Source organism: Seriola dumerili, unplaced genomic scaffold (genome assembly GCF_002260705.1).
Source record: "Seriola dumerili isolate Sdu_G_001 unplaced genomic scaffold, Sdu_1.0 BDQW01000138.1, whole genome shotgun sequence".
Taxonomy (NCBI): Eukaryota; Metazoa; Chordata; class Actinopteri; order Carangiformes; family Carangidae; genus Seriola; species Seriola dumerili.
In genome coordinates this window covers 20,274,572-20,295,818 of record NW_019174393.1, presented here as the reverse complement: position 1 = coordinate 20,295,818, position 21,247 = coordinate 20,274,572, and the positions used below count along the sequence as shown (strand labels likewise).

The 21,247-nt window shown below is 40.4% G+C and overlaps 1 protein-coding gene across 1 annotated transcript in view; it reads right to left on the bottom strand.

Moving 5' to 3' along the window:
* mpped1 (metallophosphoesterase domain containing 1) overlaps positions 1 to 20,620 on the bottom strand; it is a 93,689-nt gene extending 73,069 nt beyond the window's left edge. The window contains exons 1-3 of the mRNA XM_022749655.1: positions 20,536 to 20,620; positions 6,017 to 6,429; positions 1,925 to 2,106 (exon numbers count right to left, since the gene is read on the bottom strand). Of these exons, the coding sequence (XP_022605376.1) occupies positions 1,925 to 2,106; positions 6,017 to 6,195 (361 nt within the window). The 5' untranslated portion in view covers positions 6,196 to 6,429; positions 20,536 to 20,620. The remainder of the gene's footprint in view (positions 1 to 1,924; positions 2,107 to 6,016; positions 6,430 to 20,535) is intronic.
* Between the last annotated feature and the right edge of the window lie 627 nt (positions 20,621 to 21,247).

The following is a 21,247-nucleotide window of genomic DNA, read 5'->3' as shown; positions in this document are numbered from 1 at the left end:
TTTGGCCATTTTTGGATTAACTGGGAGTTAGGGCTTCAAAACCACTCTTCAAAAACCTGTGGGTGACGTCACAGAGGCTACGTCCATCTTTATTTACAGTTTATGGTCTCTACACACCTGACTGCAATCAACAGTGTTGTGCATGAAAGTGCTAAATGAGTACCATTCATTGTATGTGATAATTTTTTGTTGAATGATGAACTGAATGTATGTGTTTGCACCTAATGAACGTGAAGGTGAAAGTGAACGGCGCTCACACACAAGATGCTGTAGCCAACTACCAAAAAAAAATAACAGAAGAAGAAGAACTGTTTTGGTTTTACGGCACCCAGCATGTGTCCAATGTGGTGTCTAGTGCTGGTGATACAAACAGCTCAGCTTCTGGTGCTAAAGTTAGTTCATATGAACATTTGAAGACTTTAATGAACAAATCAGCTCAGATTCCAACAGAAAAAATCTGAATTAACAGACACATCACTAACGAATCGAGCTGAAGCATCCGACCATCTTTAGAAATATCTGAGTGAATAATGATCACAAGAAATCATTAAGAAAGAGTCACAGCAGACTCACAGCAGAGACACATAAAACATACTGTTTTTCTTATATTTTTTACAGTTATCTCTGTCTATAGTAGTCAACAGTAATTCATTAGTTTCAGAAGTGGCAGAGATTTGAGGCTTGGATGGATGGTAGGAGGAGGTTCTACTGAAAAAGAATTTTTAAACAAACAGAAGAAATGAAAGTGAACTATTTCATTTGAACTGGACTTTGAACAAGCTTTTGTGAAGTTTGAACTTGCACAACACTGGTAATCAACTCATCTCTGACGGGTCCTGTGGCTCACGATCCACTCTTCCCCAGACCATTCAACCTCGTGCTCCAGACTGACCAAGTCTCTCCTGTCCCAGACAAGCACTGCTGCTCATGCTGCATCCACAACTCATCTGGCAGACTGCACTCCAAGACCTTCTTCAGCTGGTTGTCACCTCACCTCTTCCCTGAACAACCAACCTGCCTCCCCCTTCTTCAAGCCTTCAACCGCCTTCTACAACTTTTAATAACTCCCTCATCACTCTACCTGAGTCTTTTGTCTGCATATGGTTCCAAAAGTAATTGTCACAGGTTTCTCTGTAATATTTACGTGCTTTGAGATCATGTCTGTTATGATTTAGAGGAGTGTAAAACAAACCTCATGTCAAGAACCATACTGCACTAATTGTATGTAGGCAATCTTTACATTACTGCCATTTGTATCTCGAAGCAAAGTTCCTGTTTTTGTTTTCTACTTTACAGACAGCTGTCGGGATTCATTCATTTCAATTGGCTATGGAAATCAACCTGCAGAGACGCCATCACAATGAACATTCACTCAGCATAATTTGTTTGTCAAGGTTATCATTGTGTGCAAGAGCAGTTCTCAGTGGAAAACTCTCCTTTGTGATGTTCAAGGAACTCCTCAAAGATTTGCGAATCAGCAGCCACAAAGTGCTGCATTCATGACTTCTGTTGTCAGAAAACTGAATAGGACAGAATATCCTGTCACTTTGTATATTTTAAAGAATGCTACTCAGAAGTGAACAAAAATTTCAGATGTTCTCAGAGGATTCTTGAACTCACTACAAAGGAAGAAAGGACCTAGATCTGTGCAGGGAGGGAGGAAATCAATTAAAAAATATATGGCATGCTTTGTAAAGTGGTCAGCAGAAAAGTGAAGGAGATTTTTAAATTGAAGCTCTAACACTGGGACGGTCCTTTAGGTGATAATGAAAACAGCTAAATGTGAGCTTATTGTAGCCCTTAGATCCTGAAAACTTCAAACAACCCTTTTCTTAAAAATGTTCACTTTTGCACCAAGAGCAGATAAATCCAGCCTGTATTCATAGATCATCACAACAGACCCACAACTTTCAGAGATGCTGACCTAGCCAGTCGTTAAACTTCTTGACCTCGGAGGGCAGTCCCAGCTCGGTGAAGTCTCCAGCGTGGATGAACACGTCCCCATATGGCATCTGTATGGTGTCTGTGCGGGAGTGGGTGTCTGAGATGCATACGAAGCGGGTGTAGCCCGGCGGCTTGGGTGTGTCGTGGGGCATCGGGTCCACCCTGAGAAGAGTAAAACAAGAGAGAGAAAGAAAGTTGAGGGACAGAGGAAAGAAAAGGGGTCACTCCAGCTCTTGGTGCACTTAAAAAATTGCTGGAGAAAGACACACAGTGCTGCACGCAAAGTCTCTGTGGCAGGAGGCTGACAATGAAAAAAGTTTGAATTAGTATCGAGCAAAAAAATCATCCCCACAGACTGAGATAGTGGAGAAAACAAGAGACATAGTGCGAAGCGAGAGTGAGAAGCCACAACAAAAGCGCAGCGCTGAAAGAGAAAGAAAGAGAAATGTGCAGAGATAGAAAAAGAATAAAGTGCAGATATAGAAGAAGAGCAGAATCCTGTGGGACTTCCAGCAAGTGTGCAGATGCACAGGGTCTCAAGGGGGAAGAGAGGAGCTGGTGAATAACCGTGGCCCAGTTTAGCAAGCTCTCCTCCAGGTACGATAACACCCAGCCCTGCCTCCTCCTCCTCTTCCTCCTCCACAAGAGAGAGAAAGAGATGAGGGGAAGAGGGAAAGCAGACAGACATGCATATAGGACAGTCTGCAAAAAGTGTGAGTCACAAAAGTAATCAAATAAGAAGAGCGTTCATGAAAAATGTTGTCTGTGGACTGTAAGGGAACATAAAGTGACACTTTATGGAGCCCCACAGAGAAATTCTCTTTCTGAACATCAGTACAACTGCTTAAAAGATTGTTCTATAAAATACACTCAAATAAAATTCAAGCTAAACTTTTACTTCAGTTTTGAGAGTCCGACAGTGTGAGTTAAAGATCCTATAAGATCCTATAAGGGTCCTATAACTTAATTAAAATCCAGTATATAAATCCTGACTGAGGCTCAAACTATAGTTATATTATTTGCATGGTGGATTCAGTAGAATCCACAGTCTCCGCTCTGTTTCTCTATCAAGAGAAATACTATTCACTTGTTTACAAATTAATTCCAGTAACTTTTTTCACTTGGTATTCAGCTACTGTCACTGAAACCAACACAGGTTTTTCACATTAAAAGCCTACTAATGACTCAAAGGGTCAATAGAACCATGTGACTCCTTACAGAACAGTGAACAGGACTCCTAGATATTAGAGTTACAATGTTCACTTTCATGGCGAAACATTGAAATTCTCCATGGCGCCACGGACATGGCATTCAAAAAAAAACTCAAAAGCTTAGCGCTTTACCATCGTGAAGGTTTTTAAATTGCACTGAACAATTTTCATCTGCATCACATGATCTAGATATTCGACCTCTCATCTGTTTTTCATGCATGATGCGTCTCCCAGCAGAAATAGACAGAGAAAAGACCTGCTGATGTCATAGTGACTCATAGCACAAACATGACAGAAAACTGACACCTTCCACTATAGTTGTCTATGTCCAGGCTGAATCTGAATCACAGACATAGTATAAATATATTTCTTAACCATTTCAGAAGCTGCATGTGGAAACAGTTACATTTTACCAATGTTTTCTGTCAAAAATAAATCAGAACTGAATTTTTAATGAGGACAAACCCAACATTTCAGTAACCTGCAAACTCTATGTACAGAGATAGAGCTGCAGCAGCAGAGATGCAGCTGGTGAAAACACACATGCGTGCTTCTCCTCAGCAGGTCAGTGATGTCAGCCGCCACGCTCACGCAACACAGACAGTGTGTTCCCGTTACAATATGCCTCTGGCTCTGACTGTCGGCAGTGTGGAGTAATAAAAAGTCAGAGTGACAGGAACCTGAAACAGGAGCATGAGAAAACACGTGACGAGACTAAATACACACAAGGAGGAGGAGGTAACACAGGTGCAACTCATTAGAGCAGAGAAATTAATTTCATGACAGTGTAGATATCAGGCTGAATGTCTAGGCCTAACGATGAGTCAATACATCATTCATTTTAGGCACATTTTATTGTGACATGATAATTGTCTGGTCAGAAAAACCCTCTTTAGGGACATGTTTATATGAAGAGACATCCAGCACCTCAAAGGGCACACTACCTTTCTTTTAAAGTGAAATATACAGGAAGTTTCATCACGAGTAGTTTGAAACTGATGGTAGAAAGCATAAGTTATATGACTTCATAACTGAGAACAGGATTTCTGTGTGGTGTGACTATTGTACTGATGAAATTAGTGCTCTGGAAATGTACATTATGCAAAACTATTTAAGTAAATTAAAACATCTTCCTATTAAATTAGGATAAAATAAACATAAAACTTGTAGCCTCTAACATCAGCCTCAGTCTCAACTGAACATCCATGGATTCACAACAGCTTTGTTCTTCTCTTGTTGATTACCCATCCTGAGAGTTCATAGGTCATGTTATTGAGAGGTCTGTGAGGGATTCATTAATGATAATGAGATGAAATTTTATTTGTTTGATTTGTTGTCAGGTCACTTTGTGATTCAGGAGATTTGGAGCAAAATGTTTCTCATGTATTTATGTAAAATGGTCTGTTGATATCTGGTCTAAACAAAAGGGATGAACCTGCTGCGTCATAAAGCAACACTTCGGTGTAGAACCTTATGTGCAGTACAGACAGGCAGGAGAGGACAGTAACCAGGTACATTTACTTGAGTACTGTACTTCAATGTATTTTTCAGTATCTGTTCTTCACTTGAGTTTGTTTTTTTTGGAAACTTTTACTCCACTACACTTAAAGACAAATATTGTACTTTTGACTTCACTACAGTTCTATGGACTACTTTGAAGCAGAGCTTTTAGTCAGTGAATGAGTTTTCTTTTATTTTGAAAAATGTGATAGACCATACACTGAGTTTATCTCAGGAGAAAAAACAATCACAGCCAACTCCTCCACTGTCAGTCATGTTTAAACCTGTCAGTGTCCTAATGATGCAACGTCAAATAAAGATGAGGCAGAAGATTCTTCCCCAGAGACCATGGTCTGATCTGAAGTCTGTGTTTGAAGGTTTAGAAAATAAAGAAAGATTAATTTAGTTTAAATGTTTGCTGAGTTTACCACAACCAGACTTCATCACTGACTAAAAGAAAGAAATAAGAAAAAAAACAAAGGCTCATTTTGTTTATTCACTTGTTTTTATGACCATGTCTTCAGTCTTTGTATTATATTCTATAAGCTTTTTATTCTACAGGTTCTACAGTCAGTCAGTCAATCAGTCAGTCAGCAGGTTGTTTCAGAGTAATTAGGTTCTGTAAATGTGAAACAATTCAACAATGTGTTGACATAAAAATACTTTTCTTTGAATAATTTTTAAAATCAAGTCAAAATGTGACTGAACAACTTTCACTTGTATCAGAGTAATATCTGACCAGGAGGATCTATACTGTGACTCCAGTCATCGAGCTATTGACCTTGTCCACCTCTGCAGACCGGCAGGTTTAATGAGCCTTATAGTGGATTTTATTTGTGAAGTTTGAGACGGAAGGAAGAATATTTCGTTAGGACTGAACTGTAAAATATCCCGTTGGTTTGACCATTGCAACTATACTTTGGTGTCTTATGAACCCATAAGGGATGGAATGGAAGGGATTGGAGGGACTCGACATCAACTGACAACAGTGGTTATATTTTAATGTTTTACCCCCTTACTTGCTGTCTTTCTGAGAGTAAGGTAAGGACATTGACATATAGATTTACATCAACTGTTTCTCCCTGCTTCCGGTCCTTATGTTAAACTAGCCTAACCATATCCTGTCACCAGCTCTGTATTTAATGACATGGGAATGATATTTATTTTCTCAGTGTATTTTACATTGAACTCTTTAAACGGTCACCTCTGGTTTCAATCTTACTAACAATGAAAAATGAATCAGCGGTAAAAACAGAGAAAGTACAGGAGAATGATCAAAGGAAACTAAAATGTGACATAACTGTAAATGACAGCAGTATGCTCCTTCAACTAGCCACCCTGCTGCCAGTATGTGTACTCACATGTGGACGTGTGGTGGCTGGAAGCGTCCCTGGTTGATGTTGTAGAAGGTAAAGGCCTGAGTGGGGTTGGTGCTGTACTCATCGACCTCCACCGTCGTCCTGCTGCCCCGCTGGGCGTGTGACTGAGCCTGCGACTGCTGCCGCCTTGCTGCCATAATCTCTGACAGGGTAAAGGCCATGGCACAGGGACCAGAGCAGAGCAGGTGGAGGAGAGCAAGGTGTCGAGGTGGGAAGTTCAGCCTACTGTTGTTCTTGCTTTATGACAGTGAGTGGACAGTGATGGCCTGAGGAGGTGCTGCTGCGAGGCGTTGTGACGGACTCAAACCGTCACAGAGCTCATAGTCTCAGAGAGCTGAGGTGAGGACATCACCTCCTCCTTCCTCTTCTTCTTCTTCTTCACAGCTCCTCTGCACCTGAGAGACAACACAGCAGACATGACGTGGCTGTGATAAAGATGGAAATGATTGGTCGATGAATCAGTTTTAATTAATTTTAGAAGATAAATAATGATTCTCAAACGTGAGGATTTGCTGCTTTTTTGATGATTCATATGATTGTAAATGGGACATTTTCCAGTTTTTGACTGTTAATCAGACGAAGCGAGACATTTCAACGTGTCTCCTTGATCTCTGGGGAATTTGGCATGCATTTCCTGTCAGATTATAGGCTAAACAACTATCCCAATGAATGAAATTTAATTGAGATTAAAAGAATACTCCACTGATTTAGCATTTCAACATTGTTGGACTCACACTGGATAGTTTATAATTAAGGATCATAAGCAATGCAGCAGAACCAGAGATGTTACCTTTTTAATTCCATGCATTCTTTTTATGTCCTTGTAAAAAAACTTGCAGCTACATTACCCATAATGCAACAATATTTCTGAAAGCTCAGTCAGAGATTCAGGTATGTTGTGCTTGTTAGCAGCAGCTAATTTATCCTGGAGCCTGTAACCTGTAGTAGAGATGATCTGCGGACTACACAGGTCAGGTCCCCATTTTTATTTTTTGGCAGTTTTGTGAGTAAGTGATTAAGTTAAACCACTGGTTGGATGGGATTTCTCCCAGTGCTCCTGATGGCCAGTCCGACTATGGAAGAGCCTATAGTGCAAACAACAATAAAATCAGAAATGGACTTTGAAGGCACGTTTGCACTATTGCAAGTTTATAGATAAGTGGTGTGGCATGTCTGGCTGAATGGTGCTATCCATGGAACTGAGAGGGGGATTTAACTCTGGCATGTTTGTTGTGTATGATCACATCCCCCAGTGTCCAGATTGAGACATGGCACATGGTCGGACTGGGAGAGAAATTCTGCCCTGGACTTATCCAAGTTGTTTCTACATCAATAAAACCTTCCACCTCTCTCCCCTGACATTTCTCAGTATTTCTCAGTTACACAAACGCTCTCAATCCCCAGTCTTTCTCGCAAACCTTCAACATAGTCAGCAGGAGAAGCTAACTGCATAAGTGGAAAGCCAATTAGACTAAAATGATATGAAAAGACAACAATTACATCTAGCTAGTTGAGGTAGCGAGTGATTTCATAAAGAAGGTACAAGCAGTTATGACATAATATCTATTGCTAAGATGAAGACCAGTAGCCCAAAGCCTTGAACACTAAGACGGGAGCTATGGATGATGCAGTTGTTGCTGCTGCTATGCTGAGAGAATGAGCAGATGAGAGGAAAACCAAGCTGAGGACATGAGTTCCCCTTCCTTTGTGGCAAAGAGAGGTTCTTGTGGGCTGGCTTCAGGTCCGATTTTTTAGGTGGACAACAGAGAACAAAAAGCAGAGCTGGCTTCAAAAATTGAAACTGAAGTTCCTTTCCTATCAGTAGCGTTCGTGAATTGTTATATTGGATATACTGAGGTCGTGTGAAAGATTGAAAGATTGTATGCATGTAGTTAAGTTGCCAACCCTGAAGAACCCATAAAAAACTGTGAATAAAGCACCATGTGAGCATTTGTGAAAGTGACAGGAAGACATATGTTATTTCTTTGAGGTGTCTCTCTCTTAAGGCCATTTAGTGAGAGATGAATAGATGGGTTTTTAAGCAGGTTGTTGGCTGGATCCAGACAGTGCAGATGAAACTGCACACCTGCGATAAGTCCTTTAATAGAGGATGGCTGATTCAAAACAGTGAAGTATAAAGGCACATATGATGGAGATGCTGACAGGCATAATAGCTACAGAGAAGGTGTCACAAAAAGAGATGAAGTGAGACCATGCAGAATCATATATCTTTAATGTGGACTTAGTTAAACCAGCTCACATATAGTGGGCAGCAGAGAGCATATAAAATAGTGGTTTTTGTGATGTGGTGTTTAACCTAGTACAGTCTGATTGAATGGGGGAAGGTCAGCCTGAATGGTGCTGTCTGCAGTACAGTTGGCGAAATTACTGAAATTCAAACTGGGAGAAAGACAATTCGAGTTTTCTTGAGCAGTGTTTACTCTCAAAAAAGACAACAAGGCAATAACAATTAGGTATATTTCCATAAGACCAGTAGAGGAAGTTAGTGAACAATTCTTTTGGACATACATCAGCAAACCACTGACACCACCAAAAATGACCAAAAGCAGCTGCATCTGTATGTAACTTAATAGCAAAGGAAAATTCTAGATTGTCATTATAAAAGAACAAGATGCAATTCCATTTGAGACCAGAACCAGAGCTTAGATCTGCATCTGGCATCCAAGTACACCATATCATGGAGACTCTCTCCAGATTCAGAGAGGTCAAGAAGCCTGGATATGAGAGTGTCAGCATCAGGCTGCTATCTAAGGTGATGCCTAGAAATGATATAGCCTAAAGCAGGACTGATTTTTTTCTTCAAATAGAGGAACCCTAACCCTAACTATTGTTGACCTGCCATCCTCCCTCTCCAGCCCTCAACCTAACTATGCTGTGTATTGATGAAACCATGACGCTGTCCGTGGTGCTGAAGTAACAGACAGATTTATAACTTTGTAAGGTGTAACTTCATTCGTTATTCTCAGATGTGGAAGAAGTACTTAGATAATTTACTCAGGTAAAAGTAACAATACCACAGTTCAGAAACTCTCTCTGTAAGTCTGTTACAAATGCAAAAGTATTTGCATCAAAATGGGAAGGAGCAAATCGAAATTGCTGGACCGTGTCATGTGATAGAGTAATACAAACTCCTCATTTCTACATTAAATTGTCCTGTAAAGCAAATATCAGCAGCTCTAGGCCCATTTTAAGAGACATATTGTAGCAATGTTCAGAGTGACCTCGGTTTCCTGAAGAAGTAAAGTAGCCGTTGTTAGAGTAAAATGTTGCTTAGTTTTCTTCCACTAATGCATAACGTGTTGGAATACGGGCGCCATAGCCACCACTGCGGCTGTTGCTGCTTGAAGTCCTTAACTGCCAAACACCAGACAGCAGTTAGGATGCTTTTTCAGGGAGTTCCCCAGCTCAGAGACGTCAAACAGGGTTGATGGCTTTATCTTTTCTTTTCCTTTCTCACAATGCAGGTTCATCTTGGAAACACTGATTTTGGAGGCCTGTCTCTATATTAGCTGGGTCTCTTCAGGTTGGGGGCTTGGGAAAGGCTTGTATGGTTGGCTGATGGCTATAGATTTGGGGCACAGTATGACTGAGTGAGAGAAAGAGGAGAGAGCTTGATACCCTGTGAAATGCTTGCTTATGAGAGCCAGGTGGACTACTGAGCAGTCCAGTCTCTGGTTGAACCTCTGGTTATACATGGCAGCTTTTGCAGAGAATGATGTTTTCATGAATGAGTATTCCTCCATAGGTCACTGCCAAATCAGAAATGATTATTTGATAAGTGTCCAGCTTGGCTCTACAGGATGGATAAACTTTAAAAATAACCCCTATGAATACACCATAAACCACATTAAATTTAGCCAGGGTTAGAGTTAAACTTGATTAACACAATACCTTCTAGGATTTGGCTTCTTAGATTGGGAGAAATTGCAACAACAGGAAGAGAGAATGAACCCCAGTAGGGACAGGAACTGCACTTCCTAGCGTACTCTGTGGGACTGTGATACCATCGAAACTCATTGGAATGACATCATCGATTGGAGGAAGATGGTTCCGGTGTTGCCAAAACCGGACTCCAAAGCTTGGCTTCTGGAGTTCCTCTTGGCAAGCAAGCAATGATTGGATGCTGGACAAGGCTGACAAGATGGGGTTCCACCAGGTCCACGGAGCTGGCTGCACGGCCAGAGCTGAAACTGCAGCAGAAGTGTGGGAGCTGGTTTACTGGGGGCAAAGGAGTTGGAGAGATATGCAGGTGGAGGTTCAATGCAGATATTTTCCATAAACAATACACAGAGCTCCTCATTGGAAGCTCAAACTGGGGCTTTAATATTATTTTTGGAACAAAGCTTCCAGGAGCCATGGGCACTGGCCATTAACTGATGCTGACAGTGATTTTTACCAGTACTGTGTTTATGAATGGTTTCCTCTACTTCAGATCACTGATGCTGTGAATCCATGATGCAGTCAAACTGCAAAAGATCCTCATTGTGGATAGCGGTCAATTATACTCAAGCTTAATGTTTTGACATAGGCAGATATGTAACATTTGAGCATAGGGGTGGGCGATATGGCAAAAATATCATATCACGATTTTTTAAAAATAAAATCACGATTTCGATTTTATCACGATCTTAAATTGGAAAAAGAAAAACAGACAATTTAGACCAAAGAACCTTTCTTAACAGATTTTATTTCAAATAGTCGCAGTTTTGCCTGCATGTGCAAACAACGTAAAGTTTAAGGTAAACAACAACATCCTAATAAAGTGCACTCTTGCAAAAGTAGTAACAGAAAGTAAAATATCAATCAAAGACATTACTGACAGTCATTTAAACAGGATTTATTTATCAAAACACTAAACACTAAACACTAAAGCTTATTGAAATGCAAAAATACAAACTAAAGTGACTGTGGTTATCTCTTTTAGTGCAACAGTTGCTAGTGCTAGTGCTTTAGTGCTTCCTCTCCAGGTGATTAAACAGGTTCGTCGTGTTACCACCCAACGTGCGAACGGTTTCTGTGCAAACTTTGCAAATTACATTTGCTTGCGCTTGATCAGTTGCTGAAAATCCAAACCAATTCCATATAATGGAGGTGGAATTTTTTTTAGCGACCAACTCCGTTTGGCTTTCAGCCATCGCTCTCCATGTGCTACCGCTACACACACAAACAAGGAGGCGGGTAGGAAAGCGCGTCACTGCCAGTAATTCGCTATGATTGGTCGGTCAGGTTGACGACGTCAATACGTCTGGTGCGTCGGTGCATCAGGATAGAACTGCAATTTATAGAATGTGCCCTAGACGATCCCATGATCTCTGCAGTTTGAAAGATCGTCTTCACGTTGTAATCCTTCACGATCTAATATCGTCATATCGCCCACCCCTATTTGAGCATAACTTTGAGATTAAACTATTTTAAAGTGTATATAAATTTTACCTTTCTCCAGCTCAAACAAAGACAGAAGAGCCAAATTAATGAACAACCGTTATGACACCCACAATAGACCTGCCATCCCCTTAAGGAAATAAAAACAGCGTGTTTGCAGTTACTCTCTTAATTGTTTTTTATGTGTTGTTATGTTAATCCCTTCTACAGTTATATAGTGAAAGTTAAGTACAGTAAATCCAATTGTTGCTTTATTCCCCATCAACCTGTAAGAGACACCAGCAAACAACACCTCCATCCTGACAGCCAACTAAGAAATCAACATTGGTGCCCAAGGAACAAAATCCACTGACACAGCAGAGACATATGGCAGATCTTGTCGTTTATGTACCCATGATGCCTCAGAGAAGGCTAAACCAATGGCTTTGGTTTCTGGCTGAAAATCTCCAGACCACTAAATACGCAAAGCCATCCTTTCTTTTCAAGCTCATGAACTCTTAGTGTCTGTTGCATAGACTGTAAATAAAGGTGGATGTAGCCTCCGTGACGTCACCCACTGGTTCCCTGAAGAGCGGTTTGGAAGCTCAGAGTGAGCTATTCTACCATTGCCATCTTGGCAGTGTCTTACTCGTCCCCTAACTCCCAGCTAATCCGCAAATGGACAAAGAGGTGGGGCGTTGGTGGAGCCAAGACTTCGGTGTATGATGATTTGTGGCAAGCATATGCTCACCTCCCTGTCACTCAAAGAGGCCACGCCCTCAGTTATACATAACTTTAAGCCTTTAACCATTTTAACATGGGAATCTATGGGGATTGACTCACTGTTGGAGCCAGACTCTAGTGGTCATTAGCGGAACTGCAACCTGGAGGTTGATGCTTGGTCTGTTAGTGGTGTAGCCTGTAGCGGTTTACACCAGTTGACAAATAAATCTAGTTAAAGGTCAAACCCGACAAAGGTTTCATATTTAGTCACATGACCCCTGGTTAACTTTACTTGGATCACACAGATTAATAATGATTTGCAAATGCAGCAAAACAAAAAAGACTTCACTTAAATTAACTCAACCACTCAGTATATAGATTAAATCAGCATATAAATTAACTCAGCATATAGATTAAGGTCTTTCTCCCTCCGTCCCGATCGGGTTTTTCCAGCGATCACTTCAGTTTAGTTCAATCCAGTAAACAAAAATAATCTACTACTGCACCCATAGACGAAATTCAAAAAAATTCAGTGAATTTAGTTCACTCTCATATCAAAATCCACAAACCCTCAAAGTTACAATAAAAAAAAAAGGACAACAAGGAGCCACCTAACTTCCGTCGTTACTGAGCTGAATGTTTAATACTTGGACTTCTGACTATTTAACTGTTGGATCCTGACAGCCTCCAATTTCCATGTTATCCGACATGCGCTGCATGGACTTATTTCTCCTGCTCCTCACCTGTTGAAGTCAGACACCATACTGATATAATGTCTGAATATGAAACGAACATCACAGGGCTGGACTACTGTGAGGAAAAACAAGGCCATTTAACTGGCTGACTGGACTGGTGGGGTGTGGAGGTGAGAGAGAAAACACACATAACATAGTATAATATAATTATTAATCACTATGCAAAACATGACATAATGTGAATGGTAGATCCTTCAAATAAAACTGAAAACAAGGTGCAACAACAAATATATAGGTAATCACCACAGACCCTACAACACATGGCTTCAACATATTCTTCACAACAACTTCACATTGTGAAGGCTTTTATCAGCCATTAGTTAATGTTGTTTGTTTGCTCCACTGATCCACAATGATTACATTTATCCTGTGTTAGTAAATAATAGTCAATCATAGTTTACTTTTATTTGAACCCAGTCGTTGTCGGTAGTAATCAGAGATCATATGGTGTCAGAACAGTGACAGTAAAATTTTGACATTGAAAATAAAACATGAACTGAGAAAGGAAACAATGGCATTGAAAAATTGGTATGCAGTCCTGTCAGACTTTTGCATGAAAAACAAAGTCACATGCTCCTTGCTCTTCCCATCAAAACTCATACAAAATATATCAAAATTAAATAAGATAATAATGGGCGTCATTCAACAATATCTTCTTAAGTATATTCTTAAGTTTTTCCTTAAGTTGTTCTTAAGAAGGTCCTTAAGAAAACTCTACGTCAGATTCATTTGTGTTCTAAAACCGCAGAATTGTGCGCACCTGTGTTCTTAGATTGATGAATGCCAATCTCCTCGTAAATTGAAAGTGTGTGCCAGTTGGCCCTAATTAGCATAGGTAAACACCGAAAAAAGCCCTTAAAAGAGCTAAGACTGAAGGGTCGTGTGCAGACACAGACAGCAGTCACAAAGCGATACCATAAGGGAAAGTTGAGGAAATGCCAAAAAAGAAAATCTAAAGACAGAGCACTGGAATCAAAACGCAAAAGGAACTTGAGTAGTTCTGAAGTGGAGGTACTGCTGCAGGAAGTGGGGCGCAAACGAGTGGTTAAGTGTTAATGTAGCGTTCATTTATTTGAAAAGACCATAATGCTTTGTAAAATAACAAAAGTTTTTTTTATTTTATTATTATAAGTGACAAAACTATTATTGTCATTTGAATAATGCAATATTATATAATTGTAGAACAGAAGAAAACGCATTAACCAACTATTTTGCTCAAGCCTGTCAGCACTCAAATGTACGTAAGTGGTACTTTTGAGTGTGCCCAGATTCTGTTCTTACCTTATAACAAATCCACAATAAGAAAACATTGGTGAATGTCAGAATCTTCATAAACAGTGCGTAAGTGGGTTTTAAGAAGAAATTTCTTCTTAAGAATGGTTGGTGAATGAGGACCAATGTAAGATTGTAGATTTTTTTTTTCAATGCCGGTGTTTTATTTTTCAGTGGAACCTTTTTCAGTGCCAATATCTATCTCAGTGTCAATACTACTTTTTCACAATATATTACTGAAAGCCATTTTTTCCTTTTTCAGTTCAGATTTTGTTTTTAATGACAAGATTTAATGTCACTGTTGAATATTATAATGATTGGAATCACTGATTAAGATATTTTTTCCTTTAATAGTAGGTGGTGCCCTATGAGTTTTAATATAAGAATTAGCTGAAGAAAACAATTAAAGTAATCTAACAAATCTAACAAATAAATAAATAATAATAATCACAATAGTCAAAGATCAGAATTATCAAAAAGATGACATTTTTTGAGAATTTATAATGAAAGTAATGCACATTAAGGCCTTATGTGCAATAACATGAGAATTAATCAACATTGAAACAAAGGGGTGACATAATAAAAAGACTACTTTTTGTTGCTAACCTAAAAGAAATTACATGAAAAACTGGGCAGAAATACAAGACTAAGATTTGAGAAGGACGGGAAACCACATGTGCTTCATCAGTGATACATGCTGTTCAAAAACAGTGACAGTGTACAGACAAGTGCTGAATGGTTTAGGTTAAACCTAATGTTTAAACTGAACAGAGCCACACCGGCAGCCTGAACACATCATTCTCACCTTGAATAGAAATCTAAATGAAACCAGGTGTTGAAGACAGTTTTAGTCATGCTTCAAACAAATTATAATTCAATTTAAATTTAATTTAATATTTCTTGTTTTCTGTCCACACTGTTATACACTGTGTTCTTTTCATTTAACTGCACTGAAGTCTTTTCAGTGCCTGCTGAGTGAGGCCTTCATGCGTATGTCTTCCATTAAGACTCCGACTCGGCTCTGAAGCTCATTTTCAGAGGCTCTGGTAACTGCTGGGACTGAGCGGAACCTCAGAGAGGTGCTGAGACGACGGAGATGCCGGGAGACGGAGGTGATAATTTGAGGACTGGCAGCTTTGGCAAAGTCTGCCTGGACCTCTGTGTGATGTCAGTGCGCCATCTCGATTCCTCATTCACTGCAACCTCACATGCTGACAGCACACCGACTTGACAGATACACACTTCACACCGCCGCCGCTTGTCACGGGCAAATCACAGCATGCTTGATGGATGTGTTTTATACAATAATGTGTGTGTTCTGCGTGCAAACGCTGGTGTGTGTGCATGAATATTTAAATGTGTCTGTGTTGTGACAGTGACAGCCTCTCATACTGCCCGTGTGAGACAGAGAAAGGCATTAGCAGATCCTGAGAGGAGACCACACTGCGCTCGGATGCAGTTTTCTAGATCATGTAGGCTCCACAGGACAACTGGGTCTGTAGTTGACAAACTTTAACAGCATGCTCAGTGTATTCACTCTGACTTTACCTAAAGTCAAAAAAATCTATTCCTTCTTCTGTCAGATAATTCCACCTGAAAGTCAGCTGTGGTTTGATTTTATTAAATCGGAAGCCGTTCATATTCCCTATCAAATCTATTTAGATTCAGTGTTTGTAAGAAAAGTTTAACATAAATTAAACAGATTACATTGAAATCTATGCATTTTGTTGTTTTTTTCAGCCATCAATGACAAAACCTGCTGAATGTGACTTCTGTCATTTAATTCTTTGGAAATAACAGTGACTGAGAAGCATGTTACTGTTATAGAGAAGCATGTTGAGAGATAAAAGCTCTCTCATAAGAGATACGTTGGCCTCAGAGCTCAGCAAATCCAGCTATTTGGGACCAGATCCTAAACACAACCAGCTATCTGAACCCAACTCTGTCTGAGATCTGGATCACATGACGCATGTCTTTTGGTCTGTGAAGCTCATGTTTATCAATATCAGACACCAAAACAATATTTTGATTTTTAACAATTTAGTTTCAGAAAATAAAATGTTTAACACATTTTTTCATTCAACAAAATATAGATAATTGTTCACTCACTGTTCACACCGGCTGTGTAGTGAACACAGCATCTCAGCTGAGCACAAGCAGCAACTATAGTTCTCCATCAGTATCTTCACTCGGCTGTTGGTTCAGACGTGTTTCAGCCCAATACGTAGTCACAGTAGTTAGCAAGCGTTCACACTGAAATCAGGCCTGTGTTCAAACAATGCTAGGGGCTGCAATGGGGAACAGGGGGGTGGGGGTGGGGGGATCTTGCTGCAGGTATCAGTGAGACGTGAAATACAATCCAGTAAGTCCAGCCTGCATGAACAGATCCATGAGTTTGAAGGCTTGTCAAAACACCACAGTGGTTTATAATATAATCAGACAGGATTTTACATCAGAACATTATCTTATCTTTCGTCTCAACATTCATGAGGTAAACAGCAGAAACACAGCAGGAGCTTTTCAAAGTAAAGGGATGTGTGTCTGTTTAGCCACCAGGTTTCAATGCGTTGCACTGCGGCAAAAGTCGAGCATTCTTCAACTGTTTTTTGTTGGAGCCCTCTGCACTGTTACACAGGCATGAGTGTGAAGAACACAACTGAAACCTCTCATGTGTAAACAACATGTTTGAGTAACAATAAATTACTTAACCTCTATAAAAGTCCAGTGTGCATCAGAAATAATCCAACATTCACACTCACTTTGTGCAGCCGCGCACCAGTTTAAAGTAGGCAGGGTCACACAACTGTCACACAACACCTTCTGTGTGTTTAACACCATGATCACCTTGGAGGAGAGACTTTTTACTTCAGTAAACATAAATATTATATTGCAAATATACCAAAAGAGCCAAAAGTAAAGTTACTAAGAATAATGTGTATTATATCACTGAATTATAATCACTGATGGATTCATGTATGTCTTACTTTAACACTGCAGCAGATAAAGGAGCTAAGTCTAACTATTTGTATTGCTGAGCAGCTCAGTCCATAATAATACATCATGTATTTGTTGGCTATTTTGTGATTAGTGTCTAAAACTGTAAAGTAACTACAGATTTCAGATAAATGTTGTTCAGTAAGAAGAACAAGACTTCAGAGCGAGGTGTCGTGGAGTAGAAGTATAACGTAACACAAAATGAAAATACTAAAGGAACCGCACTTATATAGAGATTTTCTGCTCTTATTGACCACTCAAAGTGCTTCACAATGGAAACCACATTCACATATATTCACACAGATATTTTCCAAACATATAGCACTTTTCTACACAGACACACACACCAATGACATGTCAGCGGAAATTTGCGTTCAGTATTTTGCCCAAGGACACTTCATCATGGACTGGAAAAGCAGAGAATCAAACCACAAACCTTCTGGTTAGTGGACGACCCGCTCTACCTGACACAGCTGACCCTAAATACTGAATACGACAGTAAAGTAGCTGTAAAAGTACTAATTGCAGTACTTGAGTAAATGTGCTGGTGGTGGTTTTACATTGGTTTCTGAGTGCTGCCAAACAGCCACTGACCTAGCCTAAATACTGTCCCTGCACGCTACGTGACCGGGAGTCCCTGTTTTTAGAGGACAGTCCCTGTTTGTGGTGGCCTGTCCCCAGAAATGTCCCCATTTTTAACCTGAATTAAAAACATAGCGGAGAAAGTTTTGGCCAACAGAGGGGGCTGTCAGCTCGCTGCAGCAGCTTCACGTCACTCTTCTTCCTACTACTAAAAACTTGCTTGGCCAGTTTTAAAGAAAACTGCTGTGGAAACAAATGTCTTTTCAAATCAGGTCAGAATCAGGGGTGGGGCTACAGGACTGAGAAATCATACTAACATGTGACAGACAGCTGATTTACAGGTCAAAGGGATGTAGGTGAATGTGATCTACAAATATATATATTATATATATTAAGCATATCTGCTTAATTTCTATAGCGACAGGAAAGTCAGAGAGAGAGGGGATGACATGCAGCACAGGGGCTGGACTCAAACCCGAGCCGCTGTGGTGAGGACTGAACACATGGTCCACCTGGTCCGCACTCTACCAGGTGAGCTATCTGGGCGTCCATATTGCATCATCTTTAATTCAACATATTTAACATGCTGTTTGTAATAAATGGAGAATATCACCCGAAAAAAAATTCTGTTAGAAGATGTTTTTTTTTTTGCTTTAATTCTTGTAGGAAAGAGAAGAGGAAGGAGAGAGATGGAGGGAGAGGAGGGAAGATAAAGAAATAATTACAGAAACAATTTATTCTTCTACACAATAAAATACAAAAATGCACTATTTATTATTAAATACTGGACAGGAGGGAGAGGAGAGAGAGAAGGAAAATGAAGGGAGAAAAAGAGTGAAGAATCAAGATGAACGGTGAAGAGAGGGAAGAAAAGAAGAGGAGAACGACTTGAGGAGGAGAAAAAGTTCAGTCTTTAACTTTAGCAAAGAGTGACCCAGTTTTATCAGTCGGCCTTCACCACAGACACCATGGTTAAAATACATGAAACCACACTGTTCCCTTTTTACTTCATTAATAAAAAATATTATTTTGTAATATTTTAATGATATATTGACGGTGAACTGAAATGTTACTGAACGTGGGGATGGACAGACGATGCTGCTGCTCAACAAGGTGTGACAAAGAGACTCATACAACCAGCTTCATTTATCATACAATGAATTTACATTTTGTTTCATCTCTCGTTTTATTACTATGATTGCACATTTAATGTGTTGTGATCATTATATTATTTGCTGTATTTTAACATATGCAACTGTAAATATCAGAATAACGACGATCCTCGACGTGCAAAAAATAGAAAATAGTTAGGAGCCTAGACAAGCTTGTTTTAAAGCAGTTCTATCTGCATTTAAAAGAAATATCCCTTTACTTAATGCAACAAACTGAGACAGAGCACATCATCCAGATATCTCATGATATTGATATTAAAGAGATTTTTCATATATAAAAAATGATGGTAAAAAAAAGAGCATCTGGAGCAAATGTTGTAGAGAAACCAACAATAAATCAAATTAAAGAGACAGATCGCAATCAGTATAATTCTTTTTCCGTGTCAGGAATTTTATATATCTACTCAGACTCAGCACTAACACATACTGTATAAAGGACAATGATTCTCCGACACGCATTTAACATACAAACACGGCCAGTACTGCCACATGAAAATTAAATGCGGGTCGAGACAACACAGACTTTAAGGAGATTCTGCATGGTGTCAGTGTGGAGCAGAAACCTCTGACTCAGAGGCAACGAGACTGACACTGACATCCAAACTAGGGGCCCCTGAATCCAGTGGGCCCCCGGCCTGTTCAGCAATCCATCCAGGAGAGGAGGAGGAACAAAGTTGTGGTAGCAGCGGCAGTACAGACCAGGACACATAGATGTGTTGAGAAGCTGCAGAAGGGCTGATAGATGCAGAAACAGAGCAGAGCTGTCTGATTGATGCTCTCTCTCCTCTCCCTCACATTCTCATATTTAACCAGCAGCCCTCACATTACACTGCGAGTCTCCTCTGCTCATTCACTCACTCTCTGCCACATATGGACACACACAGAAGATTAAAGTGCATCTGAGTGTGGCGCTGAATTACACTGTTTTATGCATACAGCCTGGAGATGTAAGGAGTGCGTGTTGAGCTGATCTGTAGCCGTGGCTCAGGGAAACATGGTGAAAACAGGAAGAAGATATGGGAGAATATTTACAACATGACTTGTCAACGTATCCTCTGTGTTGTATTGACTTTGACAACTAACTGCACGAACAAATCTGGTTTAATTTACCTAAAATTCACTCGAACACCATGTGTTTCCATGAAGTGGCTGGCAGGCAGGTTCCAACAAACTTTAATTAAAATCAGAAAGGGCTCTCTCTCAGTTGAATTATCAAAGTACTAATGTGAATTAATGCTTCATGCACATTTTGAAGAAGTTTCCCTCCACTCAGAGGCAGTGATCCTGCAGTCTGTGGAACTGAACTACATTCAAACTTTTCAGCCTTTTAGACCCACAGGCTGCAGCTTCCAGTAAAGCTCCGCAGCCCGTACTGTACTCAGAGACATTGCCCTTATATCTGTGGATGTAAATACATGCTACTTTTAAAACCCAGACTATTTAGGCGACCACAGAACCCGCCTCACAATATGTGAGAGAAAACACGTTCAGAGGAGGGTTCAAAGACCAGATAAAACCGGGGATATGCAGCACTCTGCGGGTTCAGCGCAAACCTCTGCTCCGGTCTTTACATGCTTAAAAAGCATAAATGCACCAAGAAGATGGAGAAGATTCAACCTACCGGCTCCGACGGTCAGCGGCGGTGAGGCTGCTCAGTGTTGAATGTTCAGAGAGGAAGGTGTGAGAGAGACGCGCTGGTCAGTTTGAATGAGCACCCCGTGGTGCACCGGTGGAGCGTCGTGGAGATCCCTCTCTTTCTCTCTCTCTCTCTCTCTCTCTCTCTCGGTTCAGTCCTGCCCACAGTGTTTCCCGGTGAGGGAAGGATGAGGCGGAGCAGACGAGGAGAGAGAGAGGGAGGGAGGGAGGACCAAGAGCTGCTGCGCGGTTTCACAAGAGCTCTGTCCCAGTCATACAGCGATAGAAATCACGGCGGCAGACGATAAGGTCCCCACTAGGACCAGGACCGGGTCCAGTATTTTAAATAGGCTACTGAGGTCATGAGTCCATTATTCGCCCAACTCAACACCCCCAATAAAGATTTAACTTATTTTTAACCGAGCTCATTTATTAATTAAGCCTACACTGATCAAATATGTTTCTGTCAAATAGGTTGTTTCCACCGTGTCTGTTTATTTGTGAGAAGGATTGATCAAAACGCACTGAACCGATTTGGACCGAACTTGGTGGAAGAATGGGGGAGGGGTCAGGAGAGAACCCATTACATTTTGGAGCAGATCCGGATCATTTACTATGAATTTGATTTTTTTTCTCTGAAGTTTGTTGTTTGGCGCTCTCTGAGTGCCCCTCTAGTTCTGTCTTTCAACATAATGATT